Raw genomic sequence first — 23,864 nt, 5'->3', positions numbered from 1 at the left:
GGCTGCTGAGCCTGCGCGTCCGGAGCCTGTGCTCTGCAACGGGAGAGGCCACAACAGTGAGAGGCCCGTGTACTGCAAAAAAAAAAAAAAAAAAATAAGCTAGCAAATCATTCTCACGAGTAGCAAGAGAAATAGGCATGGATGAAGTAAGGGAAGGAAGTCCTTTAAAAGGGGTCAGGAATTTTGAATACAATTGAAAATGATGAGGACAGAAGACTGTCTCTTAAATTTGACAACATGAAGGTTGTTGGCAAGAGTGATTTCATTGGAGTGACAAAGGTTGAAACAAATTGAAATAAGCTGAAGAGTGAATAGACAGTTCAGATAGGTAATAGCTTTGGAACATCAAATTGCATAAAGCAGAAGAATAATGGAGCAGTTCTATAGTCATTAGGAAGTCAAATAGATTTTCTTTTTAGAGATACAAGAAACCAGAGCTTGTTTATTGGATGATACAAATAATCCTGTAGCGAGGAAAATACGGATGACAGGAAAGATTCCTAGTGGGTATAAGTAAAGGAACATAACTTTTTTGAAGAAAATAAACATGATCCCAAGGACAGGAATAGTGCTCTAGAGACTGTGAGCCACAACTACTGAGCCTACGTGCCACAACTACGGAAGCCCGCGTTTCCTAGAGCCCATGCTCCGCAACAAGAGAAGCCACCACAATGAGAAGCCCACGCACCGCAAAGAAGCCCCTGCTTGCTGCTACTAGAGAAAGCCCATGCGGAGCAACGAAGACCCAATTAAAAAAAAAACAAAAATAACAGATTTTGTGAAGGGAAAATGAGAGACCTTATATTTAATACTTTTACTCTGTGAAGGCTGCATCAAGCAAGACCATCAAATTTATATATATATATATACACACATACATATAAATGAGAGAGAGAGGATGGGAATGGTTGGGAGAGGAACTTTGAGAGAAAAACTGGAAATAGTCGTTACCCAATAGTGGGAGAGCAAGTTTGATATAGAAATATTACCTTGCTAAGTAATTTTGAGTGTCCTTTTGAGATTGATGATAATGAATCTGCCTAGTTATATGATTTCTGTCTAGAATTACTAAGCTTCCCAGGTACAAGCATTAAAAGGATTGTGCAAAGGCGTGATAAAATTCAGTGCATTCAGGAAATTTCTAGTGATTCTTCTAGGCATAACAAATAGAAACATGGATGTGGAGCAAAGAAAATTTCAAGCAGAGTTATAGGTTGGGGTCCTTTACAAGATAAGTGGATTAGATCATCTTTCATGTTCAGTTTCAGCTATAAACAAGACCGATTCAGAAATAGCAGGTAAAATATTTTTAATCTGTTTCAGAAGGGAAAGAAATATTTTTTGTGTGTTTTAAAAAGTATAAAACAGTAATCATTCTTATATAAAAGGCTATGGGAAGCACCCCAAAGAATAAGAGAAGGGAAAGCAGGTAAAGGAATAAAAATCACTGACAAAAGATATACTGTGTCAGCTTATTTTGAAGCAATATACGTTTAGTTAGGGCTTGAATTAACTCTCTGTTACTGGACCCCTATCATTTCAAAGGAAAATTAGCCTCTGTTAGGCAGGTACACGATGAATCACTGCTTCATATGGAAGCAAGCTTGGTTGTTGGATTGAAGCACCAGTCCCTGCCCCATAAATATTAAAACAAACAACAAAGAAGCAAAAAACACAAAAATAACTCATGACAATCTCTTCTGGTGCCCTTTACCCATTTATCTATGTAATACTCTAGTTCTTTGAGGTACCAGGGCTCACACATTCTGCAATTTAGCAAACATCCAGGTAAGTGTAAGAAGTCAGTCTCCCCCACTATTTAGTGCCTCTTTACTCACTGAATTATCTTCTTGAAGCCTCCCTCCTAACTGGGTTGAGGTAGGAGTGGGGACCACCCACTCAAATGCTCCAATTCCCTCCAAAGAAATTATACTTGCAAACTTTTCATTAATTGGTATCCTCAAATCTTCTGATACATCCTTCCTGGAGCTAAGCTATGTGTTATTCTAATGATCTTGAATGAATTTTTTTTAATACATCCTTAACAAATTCTACACAAATGTTCTGAAACCCCTCTTTTAGAATGTGTGAGCACATATCCTCATTTATCAGCCTTGGGGCTTCAGCTAAAACTGAAAGAACCAGAAATGTCTCATTTGTTAACATACTTTTCCATAAATGATCATTTCCGAAGAAGGGAAAATTGTGAAACAAGTCCGAAGCCATCTGTAAGTATGAAAAATTGATGAGGACCTAACCATAGATGATTTTTAAAACAAATGAATGAATGGAAGTTCTAATAACAGAACATTAAACTGTTTATAAGCTGCATTTATTAAGATTTCATCTATAAATATTTGTGTTTCCTAAATCTTAAAATTATATGGCTTCTAAGATAAGCACACAAATATACATAAATATAAAACAACTTTTGTTTATTGGCTTCTTAGCTGTTAAGAACATGTTTTTCTCTGTTACTCATATGTTAAAAAACTCTACCAAGACAGTTTCTCAAGATTTGCCAATTACCATTGTTAATCTTATAGCAGCCCCTGAATGTATTGGCATAGGATCTAGGGAGAGCAATTCTTATGCACCGGACTAGAATTCAGGTCTTATTTTCAACTGCAATATTATTTTCTTATAACACACAAAAATTATTTAGATAGTAGGGTGGCTTTCGAGTTTTTAAATTGGAAACACCATTTCCTAGCAAACCAAACTTAAAACTTGGTAGTAATTACAAGCAGCCAGGGGCAGGGTGGGGGTGAGGGGCAGACAGGAAAGTAGGAACAGTTGTTTATAGCACCAAACACCACTGATTCTTTTTTTTGGGGGGGGGTTTATTGTTTTAATTTTTATTGGAGTATAGTTGATGTACAATGTTGTGTTAGTTTCAGGTGTACAGCAAAGTGAATCAGTTTCATATACATGTATCCACTCTTTTTTAGATTATTTTCCCATACAGGCTATTACAGTGTATTGAGTAGAGTTCCCTGTTCTATACAGTAGGTCTTTATTAGTTATCTATTTTATATATAGTAGTGAGTATATGTCAATCCCAATCTTCCAATTTATCCCTCCCCACCCCATTATCCCCTGGTAACCATAAGCTTGTTTTCTACGTCTGTGACTCTATTTCTGTTTTGTAAATAAGTTCATTTGTACCCTTTTTTTTAGATTCCACATATAAGTGATATCATATGATATTTGTCTTTCTCTGTCTGACTTACTTCACTCAGCATGACAATCTCTAGGTCCATCCCTGTTGCTGCAAATGGCATTATTTTGTGTTTTTTTATGCCTGAGTAATAGTCCATTGTATCCATGTACCACATCTTCTTTATCCATTCCTCTGTTGATGGACATTTAGGTTGCTACCATGTCCTGGCTATTGTAAATAGTGCCGCATTGGACATTGGGATGCATGTATCTTTTCAAATTATGGTTTTAGAGGGAAACTACCTCAACGTAATAAAAGCCATGAACAACAAATCCACAGTGAACATCATTCTCAGAGGTGAAAAAACACAGATTTTTCTTTTGAAGTATCTCTAGAGTCTGAGCCCTCATCCATTGCCACTTCTATTCTTTTAGCTCAGATTTGATTAAATCCCTAACAATTCCTGCAGGTTTCAAGGTTTCAGTGTAGTGTCACTCAATGCAATCAATAAACCACCAAAACCGTAAATAAAAATATATAAATTGATTGATTAGAATCAAAATGTCAGTGTCCTTTGGTCTGTAAATTCGGAGGCTAAGAGAGAAGGGATTAATTAAAGTACTTTTAAAAGTTTTTGCTTGTGGTTTGTTTTTTTGTTTGTTTTGTTTTCTTTTACTTAAACATTGCAAAACCTAGTTAGAACTGCTTTGAAATTTGAAGCAGGTAACTTCTCATGTTACCTGCCATCCTATAATAAAATAGCATTGCCTTTTCTATTCATTTATCTTACACTATTTTATAGTACTCATCACCACTGAAGTAATGTATATGTATTTTATTTTTATGTTTTCTGTCAAGCCCCACTAGAATATTGGCTGTAACAGTCCATGGCCTTTGGTATAGTATCAACTTCACTGAAAATAAGTTTTAGCCACTCAATAAATACTTGTTTTTTAAACAAATGGGATCTTAAGAAATTTATGAAATCACTAATCTTTCAAGATTTAGAATATATAAAACACTTTCAAGACAGAACACTAGGTAGGCATATACACAGTTTCACTTCATAATGTATATAAATATTATTTTCATAATATTTTTAAAATACCACAGCAAAAATATTACTTTTAAAAAGGCATACAAAAACTTGAAAGAGCAAATTAAATACAAAGATGAAGAATAGTAAAAAGTAGAGTAGATATAAATGAAAGTGAACAAGAAATTAATAGAGAAAAATCCATAAAACCAAAAGGTAGTTTTATTGAAAAGATCAATAAAATTGATAATCTCTAGAGACAGACTAATCAAAGAGAGAGGGAGAGAGAGAGAGAGGGAAAGAGAGAAAAGAGAGTAAGAGAAGAGATACAATCCATAAATATTAAAGGATAATAAAGAAATATGAGAAATAATAAATACAAATTTGATAATTTAGGTTATATTGATGGATTTCTTGAGAATTTCTATAAAATTCTCACAAAAAGAAATAAATCATCTGAAATGACCTAAAACTATTAAAGAAATTAAATCAATAATTAAAACCTTCCATTGGTGGGAATGTAAATTGGTACAGCCACTATGGAGAACAGTAAAAACTAAAAATACAAGTACCATATGAGCCAACTACCCCACTCCTAGGCATATACCCAGAGAAAACCATAATTCGAAAAGATACATGCCTCCCAATGTTCATTGCAGCACTATTTACAATAGCCAGGTCATGGTAGCAACCTAAATGTCCATTAACAGAGGAATGGATAAAGATGATGTGGTACATATATATATAATGGACTATTAGTCACAAAAGAGAACAAAATAAGGCCATTTGCAGCAACAAGGATGGACCTAGAGATTGTCATACTGAGTGAAGTAAGACAGAGAAAGACAAATACCATATGATATCATTTATATGTGGAATCTAATAAAAAGGTACCAATTAACTTACAAAACAGAAGTTATAGTCACAAATGTAGAAAACAACCTTATGGTTACCAGAGGATGCGGGGGGGGGGGGGGAAAAAATTGGGGGGTTGGGATTGACATATACACAATACTATATATAAAATAGATAACTAATAAGAACCTACTGTATAGCACAGAGAACTCTACTCAATACTCTGTAATGGCCTATATGGGGAAAGAATCTAAAAAAACGATTGTATATATGTATATGAAACTGATTCACTTCCCTGTACACGTGAAAATAACACAATATTGTAAATCAAATATACTCCAATAATTTTTTTTTTTTTTTTTTTGCGGTACGCGGGCCTCTCACTGCTGTGGCCTCTCCCGTTGCAGAGCACAGGCTCCAGACGCGCAGGCTCAGCGGCCATGGCTCACAGGCCCAGCCGCTCCACGGCATGTGGGATCTTCCCCGACCGGGGCACGAACCCGTGTCCCCTGCATCGGCAGGCGGACTCTCAACCACTGCGCCACCTGGGAAGCCCGCCAATAATTTTTTTAATGAAATAAATTTAAAAATAAACCTTCCAAAATAGCAAGCATCAGGCCCAGATTGATTCACTGGTGAATTTTAACAAACATTTAAAGAATAAATGATACCAATTCTCTACAATCTCTTCCAGAAAAATAGAGGGAGTACTTTCAAACTCATTTTACAAGTGCTCACTACCCTAATACAAAAATCAAAGACATTGCTGCAAAGGAAAATTTCAAATCAATATGTCCAATGAACATAGATGCAAAATTTTTCAACAAAATATTAGCAGATTAAGTTTGACAGTGTATTAAAAGAAGTATACAGCATGACTAAATGGGTTTTATTCCAGGTATAGAGGGCTGGCTTGACATTCAGAACTCAAGTCATCTCATAAGTGGGCTAAAAAAGAACATATCACTATTGCAATAGAATGAAGAAAAAAAACCAAAAAACATTTGACAAAATCCAACCCTCTCAGAAAATTACAAAGAAAAGAGAACTTTATCAATTTGTTAAAGAACATCTGCTACTACAAATATGGAGCTAACATGATAATACTTAGTGGTGAGAAACTTTTTCCCAAGATCAGAAACAAAACAAGAATTTCCCCTCTCACCACTCTTTTTCAACATCATACTGAAAGTCTTAGCTAATACACTAAGACATGAAAAGGAAATAAAAGGTTTATAAATTTGGAAGGAAGAAATGAAACAGACTTTTTTTCTTGCAGATTGTATGATTGTCTATGTAAAAAGTTCCAAAGAATCAAAGAAACTTGTGGAACTAGTAAGTGATAATAGCAAGGTTTTACGATACATATACAAAAGTTAATTGTTGTTTTGTATACCAGCAATGAACAAGTGGAATTTGAAATTAAAAGCACAGTATCATTTACATTAGCACCAAAAAATAAAAAAGAAAGACTTAGGTTTAAATATAACAAAATATTTATAAGATCTATATGAGGAAAATGACAAAATTCTGATTAAAGAAATCAAAGATCTAAATCAATGGAGAAATATTCCAGGTTCATGGATGGGAAGAATTAATATTAGTAAGATGTCAAATCTTTCCAACTTGAGCTATAACTTCAGTGTTATCTCAGTAAAAATCCAAGAAAGTTATTTTGTGTCCTCAACAAAATAATTCTAATATTTATGTAGAAAGGCAAAGACCCAGAATAGCCTACATGATATTGAAGAACAAACAAGGGGCTAACTCTTCCTCAGGAAGAGGGTGAGGGATGAGTAGGTAAACTCATTTGGGGCAGTGAAACTATTCTGTATGATACTGTACAGGTGAATACATGACATTATGCATTTGTCAAAACCTATAGAATACAAAGAGTGAACCCTAGTATAAATATGGACTTAATTAATTAAGTGTATCAATATTGATTTGGTTCATCAACTGTAACAAATGTACCCCACTAATGCAAGATGGTAATAATAGAAGAAACTGTGTTTGTGTGTGCATGTGTGTGTTGGGGGGGGAAGAAGGGTGCATATAGGAACCTTCTGTACTTTCTGTGCATTTTTTCTATAAATGTGAAATTGTTCTGAAATATAAAGTATTAAAAATGAAACAAAAACATACAAGCAATTTTATATTTTGAACTGAGTGATATATATATATCTGTATGCATGCACACATACATGTGTGTGTTTTTTTGACTATAATATCATATTAAAATACTTCTCTAGAATATTGGTATAATAAACTCAAACGTTTCATTTTCCTGGCATGGCAGTAATTTCTGAGAAGGAGAACTTTAGAGAGAAGGAAAAGAGATATTTCAATTGAGACGTGTTTTTTGACAGATAAGAACAGCTCCCCCATCTCAGTGTCCATGGCCACAATTGTAGTTAACCCTTTTTAAACATTTTTAGGTAATTGCAATGTCAGCTTTACTAGCTGCAGATTCTTCCTCTTTTCATCCATGTACAAGTTATTATCACATTAGTCTTCCAAAAATATCTGCAACAATGTGTTTTTTCAACTCAAACACCAGCAGAGCTTTCCTATGGACTACTTATTCACAAACTACTCATTTTTGGCATTTAAAACATCTCAAAATATATCCAATGTTGCCACATTTGTCTGCCAACCATATTTTTATGGTGACAAATTACCCTCACATAGTTTGCCTCAAATATGTCTGATTTTCCCTGACTTCTCCGCTCGGTTTTGTTGTTTCTTCCTCCTGGAATATTCTATCCCAGCATTCTTGCCTGTGTCATCTTACGCATTCTTCAAGGACTCACTTAAAATCCTCCTTCCTAAAGCTTTACTTATTTCCACAATCTGTTACAATCTGGTTAACTCCTCCAGCATTGTGTGTATCTTCATTACAGTACTTAAAATATTTTTTTTTCCTTGTCTTGTAGAAACTTTTCTAAGTGTAAAATCCTTGGAATCAGAAATAAGATTATTCATATATCTGCATGCCTGATGAAGAGAGTTCAATAACTGTAGTGAACTGAACGGCTTAAAACAGCAGCTTCAGAAATTTTCCATTAATTTCTCTGATCATATGACCTTATAGCAGGACTTCAAACTCATCATAAAACTAAATGATTTATAGGCAGCAGTTGCTAAAACAAACACTCTTGTATGCACAAAATAAATATTTTTTAATCACTGAGGAAATATATAAGAAAATCCTTGGGAAAGTGTGGCATCTTATAGACTTGTATTTTACTTACCATTTTATGCTTTAATCTCCAAGGTGAGAGTCCCAGAATCTGTGTTTTGAAATTTTAAAAACTTTCTTTCTAATTTGAAATTCCTATGGAGCATAACAGACTTTTAAAGGGAGAAATGCTGCCAAAGAGATATTGAAGCTGCCAGCAGTTTCTATGCTGAAAAATAAATTAAAAATTTAAACGTCTTTTAAAATTATAACTAAATGTCTGGGAAAGCTCAGCCTCCGAGATTCTTAAGTTTCACAGACTTTACTTCTGGAGGAAAGGCCTTGTCTGATACTTTTCCTTTCAAGAGATGTCACCCATTAGGGGCATGAATTTGTCTTCTTGAGAGCAAAGAATAATGTTGGATCCAAAATTTGGGTTTTCATTTGGATTATTAAAACACTGGTATATCTTGGGATTGAAACAGCAGGGAATATGCTTCTCATCTGGTAATATTAAAACATGACTATAATGAGGAAAGTCTGACTATCATGATGTAAATCTATCACACTTTTAAATGTGGACCCATCTTCACCCGTTCTCCTAGCATAAGGTTTGTAAATATGGTAGTATGCTTATTTATATATCTAACTTTGATAATTGCAAAGACATCATTAATAGAAACTTCAAAGGTGTTCTATCTCTTCCCACAAAATATCTTCTGAAGAATAGCCTACACATGTGGCACTTCCTTCCTCACCACACAGCTAATAATTTCCTAATATTTTGTAATCTGACTTTTTGCATCATCTCTTAAATTACTAATGACTTTTCTATCCCTAAATTAAGTTAATTTTCTCACTGCTCATTTCCCTTGATCCTTCTGTCACCATTGTAATCTCTTTTGGGGGTCTTTAAATGACCAAAAAATATCTTGGTTTCCGTGAGTTTACTCTCTGACCACCCATTTTTCACTCTTGAGGAATTCACTTTCTCCTCCCATTCCCTAAAAAATAAACATTCCTCAGTGTTCCATCTTCAAAACTCCCCTCTTCTACTATATATTCAGCTTTAAGAATAGCATTACATGGACTTCCTTAGTGGCGCAGTGGTTGAGAGTCCGCCTGCCGATGCAGGGGACACGGGTTCGTGCCCCGGTCTGGGAAGATCCCATATGCCGTGGAGCCTGCGCGTCCAGAGCCTGTGCTCCGCAGCGGGAGAGGCCACAACAGTGAAAGGCTCGCATACCGCAAAAAAAAAAAAAAAAAAAAAAAAAAAAGAATAGCATTACTTCTGAAGGATTCAGTAATCATGACTTTCCATGTTTCTCTCAGGTCTTCATTATTTTCATTCTTCTGAGATATAGATATTTATTATGTTAACTTAAAACAATTGAACTGGTCTTTTCTCCACAACACATATACATCATTACGAGTGAGAGAGCATGGAATTTGGAATCAGTTGGACTTAATTTTAGATGCCGCCACTCTTTTATTAGACTTAGAGAAGCTTTTTATTCTCCCCAAAGTTCTGTTTCTTTTTCAATAAAAATGGAAAGAGTAATACCAAATTGTACTGTTTTAGTGAAGGACTAGATTATCTAACAGTCATAAAATTGCATAGTGAAGTACCCAGGATAAAGTAAAGCTTTTTCTTTCTTTTTTTTATTTTCTTATGATTTCCCCAGTGAATTCAGATTTTAAAATCTTCACTCTTTCTCCAAATCCTGCTTCTTCAATCTTGTTAATTATTTTCAATTCATATTGCCTCCATCCTACTTTATACACTTAAAACTTCTCACCAGTGCAATTGTAATGGTCTCTTATTCTACTGCAAGATGTATTACACTTGGCTTTCAGATAAAGGTTATTATTATATAGCTACTGAGACATTACCCCTGGATCATAAACTTGTATCTCCCATGGCTCATTGAATTAAGAAATTATATCAGTTATCACACACATACATATAGTATACATTAACTTAAAAGAACTTTCATGTCATTATTTTGTTACTAATTAAAACATTGTATGTGTCAATATCACTATTTTGCTAATAAGTAAACCTGTATGCCAGGTGTTTGCACACTTAGCAGTAATAAAAGCATGCCTTGAACATAGAGCTTATGGCTTGCAATTTGGTGCTCTTCCCCCCTCACTTATACATTTGCATTCTAGCATTTAAATTTCTCCTTAATACAGGCCAAACCTAACTTTCTGACATTATATTTCTATTTCTACCATATTGTGTTACAGACTGCTAAATGTGCCTCTTCAGAAAATAAATCATTTTAGTTGTGTGATGCATATTTTTAGAAAGAAACATTAAAAAAAAACACAAACTACTATTTCCTGAAACTAACCATTTGCTTAAGGCAAACTGTTCTTCCAAATGCCTCTACACTTTATCAGCTCAGTAATTTAGCACATGCTTTTCTCTCTTCCTAGAATATGTTTGACTATAAGAATCCTATCCATTCTTCAAATGGACTTTCTTCTTCCTTGGTTTCCCATAACTTGTATCCATGCTCTCTTGGCTCATATGGCTTGAATGATATTCACTGTATGCTTCTCTTACCACAATACTGGAATTTATTCTGTTTTTTGAAGGCAGCTATTGGCTTATTACATTTTTCATCACCAAGTCAAAAAAAGTTTAGATGCTTAAGGAAAGCTTGCTTATTTGAATTCGAGTAAACTTGCACTGCAGCCTTCCTCTGGTGTTACGTTTCAAGACCAGTACAATTAAGACTTATCATTACTATCATTGTCTCTGTGGAAAGTTGTTTCTGGCCTCTTTGACAGAGTTCCATAAAAGACATATTACCTATGTCTGAAAACAAAGAGCAGTGAAAGCATAAATACTCTATTGTTGCGTGGGGTCCAGATTGCACAGGACAATATCATCATATTAAAACTAGCTCTAATTTTAAAAAGTCTATTTTAAGTTGCATAAATATATAGAAGAAATAGTAAGCCTAGATTTTTGAAAGTTATTCCAAGTATGTTTATCTAAGCTGATAGGACATTTAGGAAATATGAGTTGTGAAAATGGTTGACATGGGTAGGCAATCTTAAAAGAAAACACAAATAACAAACCTTAGTCCTTACACTGTACATACTTACTGAGGAGCTTAGCACTTTATCTATACTTTGTCTGCTTTATCCTCATTGTTTCCTCATTACTGGAGGGGAAAATCAAGCTGTTATTCCAATGTTACAGTAAAAATATTAAAAAGAAAAAGTGATACAAGGAATAGTTTGAGGCTACAAATCATTTAAATCATTATAGTATTTCATTGAAATAAAGTTTAAAATATACATATTTAGAAATGTATGAAAACATTCCATTTAGGACATAATTTTTGATGAATAAAATATGGATAAAGTATTTCTGCTTGTGTAATGTGGGAATACTTTGTGTATACTAATAGTAATTTCAGATCTATAAAAAATGAGATTGTTTCATGTATTTTATTCTATATATTATTAAATGACAATATTTTGAAAAAAGTTATAATAAAAATATATATTTAAGAATCTCTCCTAATTTGCCAGCAATATGGTTGAGTGAAGGATGTGAGATCACCTCTTCTTACAAAAGCAAAATCACAAATAACTGCTGAACAACCATAGACAAAAAAAAAACGCTGGAACCTACCAAAAAAGATACCCTATATCTAAAGAAAAAGAGAAGCCAAAATGAGACAGTAGGAAGGGCACAATTGTAATAAAATCAAATCCCATACCCGCTGGGTGGGAGGCCCACAAACTGGAAAATAATTATACCACAGAAGTTCTCCCACAGGAGTGAAAGTCCTGAGCCCCACGTCAGGCTTCCCAGCCTGGGGGTTTGATAATGGGAGGAGGAGCCCCCAGAGAATTTCTCTTCGAAGGCCAGAAGGGTTTCATTGCAGGAATTTCACAGGATTGGGGGAAATAGAAACTCCACTTTTGGAAGGTGCACACAAGGTCCTGTGTACACCAGGACCCAGGGAAATAAACAGTGACTTCATAAGAGACTGGGCCAGACTAGTATTGGAGGGTCCCCTGTGGAGTCAGGGGGCAGCTGTGGCTCACTGTGGGGACAAAGACACGGGCAGCAGCAGTTCTGTTGAATAATCATTGGTGTGAGCCCTCCTGGAGGCCACCATTTCCTCCCCAAGACCTAGCCCCACCCAATAGCCTGTAGGCTCCAGTGCTGGGACACCTCAGGCCAAACAACCAACAGGGTGGGAACACAGCGCCACCCATCAGCAGACAGGCTGCTTAAATTCTTCCTGAACAAGGCCCTGCCCACGAGAAGGACAAGACCTAGCTCCACCCACCAGTGGGCAGGAAGCAGACCCTCCCACCAGAAAGCCAACACAAGCCTCTTAGACAGACTTATTCACCAGAGGGCAGACAGCAGAAAAAAGAATTACAATCCCGCAGCCTGTGAAATGGAAACTGCAATCACAGAAAGTTAGAAAAAATGAGGTGGCAGAGGAATATGTCCCAGATGAAGGAACAAGTTAAAACCCCAGAAGAACAGCTAAGTGAAGTGGAAATAGGTAATCTACTGGAAAAAGAATTTAGAGTAATGATAGTGAAGATCATCCAAGATCTCAGAAAAGAGTGGAGGCACAGATTGAGAAGATGCAAGAAATGTTTAATAAAGACCTAGAAGAACTAAAGAACAAACAAACAGAGATAAACAATATAATAACTGAATTGAAAGATACACTAGAAGGAATCAATAGAGTAACTGAGGCAGAAGAAAGGATAAATGAGCTGGGAGACAGAATGGTGGAAATCAATGCCACAGAAAAGAATAAAGAAAAAATAATCAAAAGAAATGAAGACAGTCTAAGAGACCTCTGGGACAACATTAAATGAACAACATTTGCATTATAGGGGTCCCAGAAGGAAAAGAGAGGAAGGACCTGAGAAAATATTTGAAGAAATAATAGCTGAAAATTTCCTTAACGTGGGAAAGGAAGCAGCCAACCAAGTTCAGGAAGGCCAGAGAATCCCAGGCAGGATAAACCCAAGGAGGAACACACCAAAAAACATAGTCATCAAACTGACAAAAATTAAAGAGAAAGAAAAAATATTAATAAGCAACAAGGGAACAGCAACAAATGACATACAAGGGAACTCCCATAATGTTGTCAGCTGATTTCTCAGCAGAAACTCTGTAGGCCAAAAGGGAGTGACACAATATATTTAAAGTTATGAAAGGGAAGAACCTACAACCAAGAATACTCTACCCAGCAAGGCTGTAATTCACATTCAACGGAGAAATCAAAAGCTTTACAGATAAGCAAAAACTAAAAGAATTCAGCACAACCAGACCAGCTTTGCAACAAATGCTAAAGGAACTTCTCTAAGTGCAAAAGAAAAGGCCAGTACTAGAAACAAGAAAATTACAAATGGAATAGCTCACTGGTAAAGACAAACGTAAATTAAAGGTAGGAAATCATCTGCACACAAATATATCAAAGCCAGCAATTGGGAGAAGAGGGGAACACAAATTCAGGATATTGGAAATGCATTTGAAGTTAAAAGGCCAGCATCTTAAAGCACTATTATTTATATACAGACTGCTATATCAAAACCTCAGGGTAACTGCAAGCCAAAAATCTACAATAGATACACATACAAGAAAGAAAAGAAAATCCAAACACAACAATAAAGTTAGTCATAAAATCACAAGAGAAGAGAACAAAAGAGGAAGGGAAGAAAAAAGACCTACAAAAACAAATCCAAAACAGTTAAGAAAATGGCAATAGGAATATACATATTGATAATTACTTTAAATGAATTAAATGCTCCAACCAAAAGACATAGACTGGCTGAATGGATACAAAAACAAGACCTGTATATATGCTTTCTACAAGAGACCCACTTCAGATCTAGGGACACATACAGACTGATCATGAGGGGATGGAAAAAGGTATTTCATGCAATGGAAAGAAAGCTGGAGTAGCAATTCTCATATCAGACAAAATAGACTTTAAAATAAAGACTGTTATGAGACAAAGAAGGACACATAATGATCAAGGGATCAATCCAAGAAGAAGATATAATAATTGTAAATATATATGCACCCAACATAGGAGCAACCCAACATATAAGGCAAGTACTAACAGCCATAAAAGGAGAAATTGACAGTAACACAATAATAGTGGGGGACTTTAACAACCCACTTTCATCAATGGACAGGTCATTCAGACAGAAGATCAATAAGGAAATACAGGTCTTAAATGACACATTAGACTAGATGGACTTAATTGATATTTATAGAGCATTCCATCCAAAAGAAGCAGAATACACATTCTTCTCAAGTGCACGTGGAACATTCTCCAGGATTGATCACATGCTGGACCATAAAGTGAGCCTTGGTAAATTTAAGAAAACTGAAATCATATCAAGCATCTTTTCCACCACAATGTTATGAAATTAGAAAGCAACTACAGAAAAAAAAAAAACCTGTAAAACATCACAAGCACATGGATGCTAAACGATATGCTACTGAACAACCAATGGAACACTGAAGAAATGAAGAGGAAAGCAAAAAATACCTAAAGACAAATGAAAATGAAAGCACAATGATCCAAAGCCTATGGAGTTCTAAGAGGGAAGTTTATAGCAATACAATCTTACCTCAGGAAACAACAAAAACAAATAAACAACCTAACCTCACACTTAAAGCAACTAGAGAAAGAAGAAAAACAAAACCCAAAGTTAGTAGAAGGAAAGAAATCATAAAGATCAAAGCAGAAATAAATGAAATAGAAAGGAAGAAAACAATAGAAAGATTAATGAAACTAAAGGCTGGTTCTTTGAGAATATAAACAAAATTGATAAAGAGCCAGCGTCATCAAGAAAAAAGGGAGGGGGCTCAAATCAATAAGATTAGAAATGAAAAGGAAAGGTTAAAATGATACCACAGAAATACAAAGGATCATAAGAGACTACTACAAGCAACTATATGCCAATAAAATTGACAACCTGGAAGAAATGGACAAATTCTTGAAGAGGTACAATCCCCCAAGACTGAGCAAGGAAGAAATGGAAAGTATGAACAGACTAATCACAAGTACTGAAATTGAAACTGTGATTTAAAAACTCTCAACAAACATAAGTCCAGAACCAGACGGCTTCACAGGCCAATTCTATCAAACATTTAGAGAAGAGTTAACACTTACCCTTCTGAAACTCTTCCAAAAAATTGCAGAAGAAGGAATGCTCCCAAATTGATTCTGAGACCATCATCACCCTGATACCAAAACCAGACAAAGACACCACAAAAAAGAAAATTATAGGCCAGTATCACTGATGAACATATACACAAAAAATAATCAACAAAATATTGGGTTGGCCAAAAAGTTCGTTCAGGTTTTTCCTTAAGGGTTACAGAAAAACCTGAATGAACTTTTTGGCCAACCCAATGCTAACAGTCTGAATCCAACCATACGTTAAAAGGATCACATTCCACAATTAAGTGGGATTTATCCTAGGGATGCAAGGAATTTTCAGTATCTGCAAATCAGTGTGATACACCACATCAACAAATTGAAGAATAAAAAACCATATGATCATCTCAATAGATGCAGAAAAAGCTTTTGACAAAATTCAGCACCGATTTATGTTAAAAACTCTTCAGAAAGTGGGCATAGAGGGAATATACCTCAACATAGTAATGGCCATATATGACAAACCCACAGCCAAATGGTCTCAATGGTGAAAAACTGAAAGCATTTCCTCTAAGATCAGGAATAAGAAATGATGGGTGAATTTTATCTAAAAAACAATCAGCACAGTTTTGCAGCCCTAACTGTATATGTGTGTCTGTGGATGGACATATACGTGTCCAAGTAAATATACATATAAATACCTGCTAGAGAAGTACTATAATGTGGTATGAACCCAAGCACTGGGATTCAAGTCAGAAAGTCCACTTTTTGCTTCACATTTACCACTTACTTAAGATGGGAAATTTAGTCAATTATTTAACCTTGGCTTCTACAACTAGTAACAAGATAATTAAACTTGATGAGAGCTTTTTGAAATTCCTACGAATACCTGCATGTTATTGATTTATAGTAGATTCTTGTTTGTGATTTTTATTATATATTTGTACAAGTCATATTTTCATATTTTGGTTTTTTAAAAGAACAATCTTTTTTGTCACTATGAAACATTTTTGAACTATGGGATATTGCCAGTAGAACCGGAGCCTAACCATTATGTTATATTCTTCTAATACTGTTTTTTAATCCTTTGCTCAATTTTAGCCTTGGATCAACTGTGCAGTTCTCTTGTGATGAAGATTATGTCCTACAGGGTGCTAAGAGCATCACCTGTCAACGGATAGCTGAAGTCTTTGCTGCTTGGAGTGATCACAGGCCTGTATGTAAAGGTAAAGAACAGTCTTTAAAAAAAAAATGCTCTCTTAACACATTTTAATAGTTTGAACTTCATTCCACTGAGTATAAATTTCAGTTGAATCTTTGACCTGTAATTCAGGAAACATTTAGCTCATGTATTTAAGAATATTTATTGAAAATCTATAATATGCAAACCACTGTGTCAGATTCTCAAGGAGTTCCCGATCTAATAATCATATAGCAACAAATTGGAATCTTAAAATATGTAATACAAGGCAGTGGTAACTTTGTTGGCCTTTTTTTAAAATCATGAATTACCATGTATAGTCATTGATGTGGATATAAATTTTTTAAACCATAATTGCACCTCCACTTGTATGATTTGCCATTTGAATTGCTTATGTGTCCAATAGTAGTGATGTTGGTGGCAGTGGAGGTAGAGCACTTGTTCTATAATTAGTTAATTTAAACTAAGACAAATCAATGAGTGCTCTGGCTTTTCATATTACCAGTAATTGCAGATAAGATTTACTTCCACCACCTTCCTACAAATTAAATATTTTCATATAAATTAAATGAGGCCTCTTCATTCTAAACTTTATTTAGCTATATTTGAAAATTAACACTTCATTCTGGCTTACTGGCTCTCTTGTTGCTTGTTTGTTGCTGTTGTTGTTGTTATTTTTAGTAATGACATCTCTGCATATTTCAGTGTCTTAGTACTCAAAATTCCATTAACTCTTCATCTCCCTCAGGGAATATTTTCACTGAGTTGCCACACTCTGTATAGTCCTCTCAGGCAGATTCTGGTGAATAGAGAAGGGATAGATTTGAGAGCTCTCATAAAGGGAAAAAGACAAAGTATTTGACAACTAGTTGGATATGGAAGGAGAAAGTGACAAGAAGGAGTCAAAGTTGATATTCAACTCTATATGAGACTAGAAAAACGTTACCCTGTTAATAAGTATAAAAAAACTGAAAATGGAATTGTATAGGAGATTTCATCATAGGCTTAATTTTTTTAGGCACTTACTATGTGTCAGGCACTGTGCTAACCACTACATATACTTTGACTCATTTAAATCCTCAAAACAAACCAATGGAGGCATTATTATCTCCATTTTAGAAATGAGTATTGTAAGACACAGAGAGATCCAGTCACTCACCCAAGCTCAAATGTCTGTAAAATGACAAAGCCCTTAAGAAAGACTATTCATAGTTTGGGGAGAGAAGCAAGATTTCAGAGCATTAAAGAAGGAATAGAAAATAATAAAACGGAAGCAAATAGGTATATTCCACTCACTTGACAATGGCAACCCAGAGTAAGAAGAACAGAGAGCCTAGATTTTTCTCTCAGGTTCAAGTAAAACTTTCATGTCACAGGTAGATGTTTATTCATTACCTTTCTCATTATCAAGGGCTTACAGAAAATGGTACTGATGAACCTAAGTGGCAGGGCAGGAATAAAGATGAAGATGTAGAGAATGGACTTGAGGACACAGTAGGGGAAGGGGAAGCTGGGACGAAGTGAGAGAGTAGCATTGACATATATACACTACCAAATGTAAAATGGATGGCTAGTGGGAAGCTGCTGCATTGAACAGGGAGATCACCTCGATGCTTTGTGATGACCCTAGAGGGTGGGAGAGAGGCTCAAGAAGGAGGGCATATGGGGATATATGTGTACATATAGCTTATTCACTTTGTTGTACAGCAGAAACTAACACAAAATTGTAAAGTAGTTATACTCCAATAAAGATGTTAAAAATATAAAATAAAATTCATAGTCACAATTGAAGAAAAAAAGGTTTACAAAATGCCATATAGTGCAATAGCATTAAAAAAAAAAACAGTGAAATAGGGATAATGAGAAAATAAGGTAAAACAGTTACATGATCCTAAACAAAAGCTTATGTATAAGTTGGTAAAAAACTTAAAAAAAAAATTTATTGAAATATAGCTGATTTACAATGTTGTGTTACTTTCAGTTGTAAAGTGATTCAGTTATGCATATAAATATATATTAGTTTTTACATTGTCTTCTATTATTTGTTGTTAACAAGATATTGAGTATAGATCCCTGTTCAATACAGTAGGTCCTTGTTGGTTATCTGTCTTATATATAGTAGTATGTATATTTTAATCCCAAACTCCTAATTTATCTCTCTCTCCCTCTCCCCTTTTGGTAACCATAAGTTTGCTTTCTATGTCTGTGAGTCTGTTTTGTAAATAAGTTCATTTGTATCCTTTTTTTAGATTCCACATATAAGTGATATCATATGATATTTGTCTTTGTCTGATTTACTTCACTTAGTATGATAATCTCTAGGTTCATCCATGTTACTGCAAATGGCGTTATTTCATTCGTTTTATGGCTGAGTAATATTCCATTGTATATCATCTTCTTTATCCATTCATCTGTCGATAGACACTTAAGTTGCTTCCACGTCTTGGCTATTGTAAATAGTGCTGCTCTGAACATTGGGATGCATGTATCTTTTCAAATTATGTTTTTCTCCTGATATAGTCCCAGGAGTGGAATTGCAGGTTCATATGACAACTCTATTTTTAATTTTTTTAAGGAAATGCCATACTGTTCTCCACAGTGGCTGCACCAGTTTACATCCCCACCAACAGTGTAGGAGGGTTCCTTTTTCCATTCTGACTGGTGTGAGGTGATACCTCATTGTAGTTTTGATTTGCATTTCTCTAATAATTAGTGATGTTGAGCTTCTTTTCATGTGCCTGTTGGCCATCTGTATGTCTTCTTTGGAGAAATGTCTATTTAGTTCTGCCCATTTTTTGATTGGGTTGTTTGTTTTTTTGATATTGAGCTGTATGAGCTGTTTGTATATTTTGGAGATTAATCCCTTGTCAGTTGCATCGTTTACAAATATTTTCTCCCATTCTGTAGGTTGTCTTTTTGTTTTGTTTATGTTTTCCTTTGTTGTGCAAAAGCCTTTAAGTTTTAAGTAAAAAACTTTTAAGAATGGCCTACATGTTAAATATGACAGCTGCCTAACAAATTTAAAAAACATAAGTTTACACGAAAACCATTGTCTATGAAATATGACAATGACACAACAAAAGCAAACTTTTTCCTGGCTTTAAGATATGAAATAGCTTGCATTGTTTTTTATAAAGTGGACACTGAGTAATAAGTATTGTGGGAGTTACTCTCATCAATGTCCGGGCAATGATAGAACAGTAAACTGTTTAAAGTTGATTTCTTATGATATCCTCCACTCAAGACAAATTATAGGTATAAGGGACAAAATTGAAAATCATGGCTTCAAAATGGTGGCATCCACATATCCTGCTTCAGTTTTACATAAATTATATGTGTGCATTTTTTATGGCAAGAGAGAATAGGAAAATAGAGGATAGAGTCTAGAAAAGGAGATTAATGTTAATGCAGAAACAAAGTCTCATATAAAAAGAGAAATTATAGCCAGATCATGGAATTTAAGGTTTACATAAAATGAGATTGAGGCTGTAAACCATCTTTTTTCATTCAAGACTCTCATTTCAATAAAAAGAATGAATCATATTTATTATGATTGTAAATTGTTCAAAGGCAAAACTAATGTTATGTTATTTTGTTATTTTTCATAAACCCTGTAGCACAAAGAACAGCTGTGTTGACAAATCTCAAGAAATATTCGTTGAATATTACTGTATGATTATTTTCTTTGATTCTAAGATAGATGATTGAAATATGTATATGTAAACATATACATATATATAGAGAGAGATATACATATATATTTCATTCAACAGTCATCAGTCATTAGTTGGGAGGTATAAAATTTTAATGTTCAAGATTCATATATTGTTATTATTTTATCTTATCTCTGCAGATATTAATCATTTATACACAAATTTATTTGCTCATTGCATGCAGGGCACATGTGTGTATGGTTTATAAAAGAAATTTGCTAGTAGAAATTACTGGCTGTGGTGTTGGAAACAGTAATGGAGGGGACATGCTGAAATTGTAATTGAAGTTTTAAAGTGACTATCCACTGTCAGTCTGAACAAAGAATAGTTTTCATGTCTTATGGGTGCTTGGACAGAATAAATATGCTTTTTTCTAGACAGCAGCATAAGTAGCAGTATCAGTGAACTGCACCTTTGAGAAGTCATTAATATAGCTGCTGTCTATGTATTGCATGGTTGAGCAATCAAGAAATGGTGATTTTTAAGGGACTGAAAGTTCACACAAACAGCAAATTATGAATTAAAAGAAAAAGAGCAATTCAGAAATTAATATTAATGGATTTTACACAAACTCAGACAATAATTTTTGTTCCCTAAATGGGTTATGTATATGAGATATTTGACAGTTTACCATTACAGATACAATTATTCCTTTGTTGGAAATGCAATAGATAATCCCAAAGCTAGAGCTTATGCAAATAAGCAGATTTATGCACATGAATCGTATATAGAAAGTTTCAGACATTCATGTTGTTCAAAGAAATAGCATTTATTTGAGAATTGATAATTTGTTAACTAGGAAACTTTTAAAAAGTGAATCTTGATAGATTGGACAAAATTTTTTTTGACTAATTTTCAGTCAGTATTTATTTAGCCCCAAGAAACGAATGTGTTTGTCTGTTAAGGCACAATGGCATGAACCATTCATGGGAGTAATGGAATAGGTGATTAAGGCAAGATTAGAAAAGAAGGCCAGAGACTTCCCTGGCGGTCCAGTGGTTAAGACTTTGCCTTCCAGTGCAAGGGGTGTGGGTTCAATCCCTGGTTGGGGGAGCTAAGATCCCACATGTCTGGTGGCTGAAAAACCAAAACATAAAACAGAAGCAATATTGTAACAAATTCAATAAAGACTTTGAAAATAGTACACATCAAAAAAAAAAAACAATCTTAGAAAAGAAGGCCAAAGAAAAGCAAAACTATTGGAAAGTGGGGTCATCATCAGTCATCCAGTTATTTGTTTATTCACTTACTAACATACTGATTCACTTATTTTGGATTCCACAAGCATTAATAAATGTTAGTAGGTATGCTGGATTAACACTACATGAGATCCATAGTATGTAATGGTTTTTATTATTTTGTATTGATTTACAAGGTATAAATACAAAACTAGGTAATACATAGTAGACTGTTTTGTTTACAAGAGAGGTACAATCCTCTGCAAAATTCAGATGAGGAAGATTATTTCCATGTTTGGAGATGGTCAGGCATTGAGATGGAGGAAGTAACATACAGACAGAACTTGGAGATTATTTTCTATTTTAACAGAGGAGCTTTCAGCCCCACCTCCTGACCTCTGAGGAAAAGAGAGGGGCTGAAGATTAAATCAATTATCTATAACCAGTGATTTAGTTAATCATGCATATGTAGTGAAGCCTCCATAAAACCCCAAAAGGATAGGGTTCAGAGAACTTCTGAGTTGGTGAACACTTGTAGATTTGAGGAGAATAGTGTGCCTGGAGAGGGTATGAAAGTTCCAAGCCCTCTCCCCATGCCTTGCTTTGTGCATTTCTTCTGTCTAGCTGTTCCTGAGTTATATCTTTTTATAATAAATTAGTAATCTAGTAAGTAAAATGTTTCTCTGAGTTCTGTGGGCTGCTCTAGCAAATTAATCCCCAAAAGGGGATGGTCTTTGGAATCTCTGATTTATAGCCAATCAGAAGTACAAGTAACAAACATGGTCTTGCGACTGGCATCTGAAGTCCAAGGAGAAGGTTGTGGGAACCTCCAGTTTGTAACCGATTGGTCAGTAGCATAGACAACAACCTGGCTTGAGATTGGCATCTAAAGTGGAGGGGGACGGGGGTTGGGGGCAGTCCTATAGACTGAATCCTAACCTGTGGAATCTGATGCTACCTCCAGGTAGGTAGAGGGTGTCAGAATTGAGTTGACTTGTAGGACACCAGCCTGGTGTCCAACACCAAGAATTGCTTGGTGTTGTGGGGGAAGCTCCAGACCCCCCACAAGACACGTTGGAATTGGGTCCAGGAATCTATTTAGTTATGTCATTCCTCCTTTGAAGTGTCTCTGGGAGTACTGCTAAACCGCCACTACCACTGTCACCATTCTGTAGTTCCAGTACTGCATCTGTCTCATTTCTCTTCATTTGGACTACAGTTTATCATACATATTGCTGACATTCTACTCCCATCAAAATCTCACTTTTATTATACCTGAAGAATGTTCAAAGGCCCCATGTTGTTTCTTAATTTCATACTGTAAACCAGTGAAATGAAATAGACAAGAATATGAATTCAGGTATCAGACTATGCCAGTTTAAATTCCTGATCTTCTACTCAAGTAATCTGCCGTCTTTATAATTATCAGATTTCTTGTAAAAGGAGTGTTATTATATATCAGTGCCTACTTCACAGGGAGTTAAGGATTTGTATGAGGATGGAATGAGGTAATCCATATAAAAGCACTTAGTATATGGGCTGAAACACAAGCATTTATATGGATAGAGGTGCTGCTAGTTGTGGTGCTGCTGCTAATAATTGTTAACTCATCTGATTGCCAAAATCATTCATGACTTATCTCCACCCAGTTGTTTCTTTAACTCTTACCAAACGTATATACCAGCATCTCAGTACTGAACAGAATCACAGCCCTGATTTTTGTATACGTCTGACTTATCCTAAATGAAAACATACCTATTAACCATATTCTGCCCACTTTTCAAAGTCTTATTCAACTTTCGTCTCCTCAAAAAATTCTTTTCTATTTCAATGATCCTTTACCCCCACTTCTTTAACATTATTTCACATTTACTGTCTTTACCACACAATCTAGCATTTAAATCTGTTCTTTTTGATAGTGGTTCCTAATCATTTCATGGGCAGTAGACTTGCCCCTTCAACCAAAACCACCTCAGAAAGAACAAAATAATCAACACTTGTAAAATGCTTGAATTTTCAATAGATCTATTTTGGCTGTTGCCAAGAAGACAGTTACCAATGTGGTCTGTTTATATATTGCCTTTAATTAAATAGAAGGATCATAATGAAGCTCAATTCTTTTCTTCATATACAAAGTAAAAAATGAGTATACAGTTTATATGATAGATAATTGCTGGCTAAACTAAGAGCTGTGACCCTCATTAAACAGTATTTATTTATTCTTATAGTTTTCAAAGTTCTTTTTACAGATGTTATAAGTTCCTACTCATATTTTATTCTTCTTCACAATGTTTAGCCCAGTGACCATTATGCCCATATTATTGTGCACATAATAGTTGCTAAATAAACATTTTGAATA

The 23,864-nt window shown here is 34.9% G+C and overlaps 1 protein-coding gene across 3 annotated transcripts in view; it reads left to right on the top strand.

Moving 5' to 3' along the window:
* The window catches only part of CSMD3 (CUB and Sushi multiple domains 3), a 1,084,122-nt gene that overhangs the window by 426,926 nt on the left and 633,332 nt on the right, over positions 1 to 23,864 (top strand). For all 3 annotated transcript variants that reach the window (XM_027092553.1, XM_027092552.1, XM_027092550.1), the window contains one exon: positions 16,515 to 16,639. In XM_027092553.1, the coding sequence (XP_026948354.1) occupies positions 16,515 to 16,639 (125 nt within the window). The remainder of the gene's footprint in view (positions 1 to 16,514; positions 16,640 to 23,864) is intronic.

Source organism: Aethalodelphis obliquidens, unplaced genomic scaffold, assembly GCF_003676395.1.
Source record: "Aethalodelphis obliquidens isolate GAN/ISIS:26980383/991018 unplaced genomic scaffold, ASM367639v1 scaffold79, whole genome shotgun sequence".
In the NCBI taxonomy this organism is placed as follows: Eukaryota; Metazoa; Chordata; class Mammalia; order Artiodactyla; family Delphinidae; genus Aethalodelphis; species Aethalodelphis obliquidens.
This window is presented reverse-complemented; position numbering and strand designations above follow the sequence as displayed.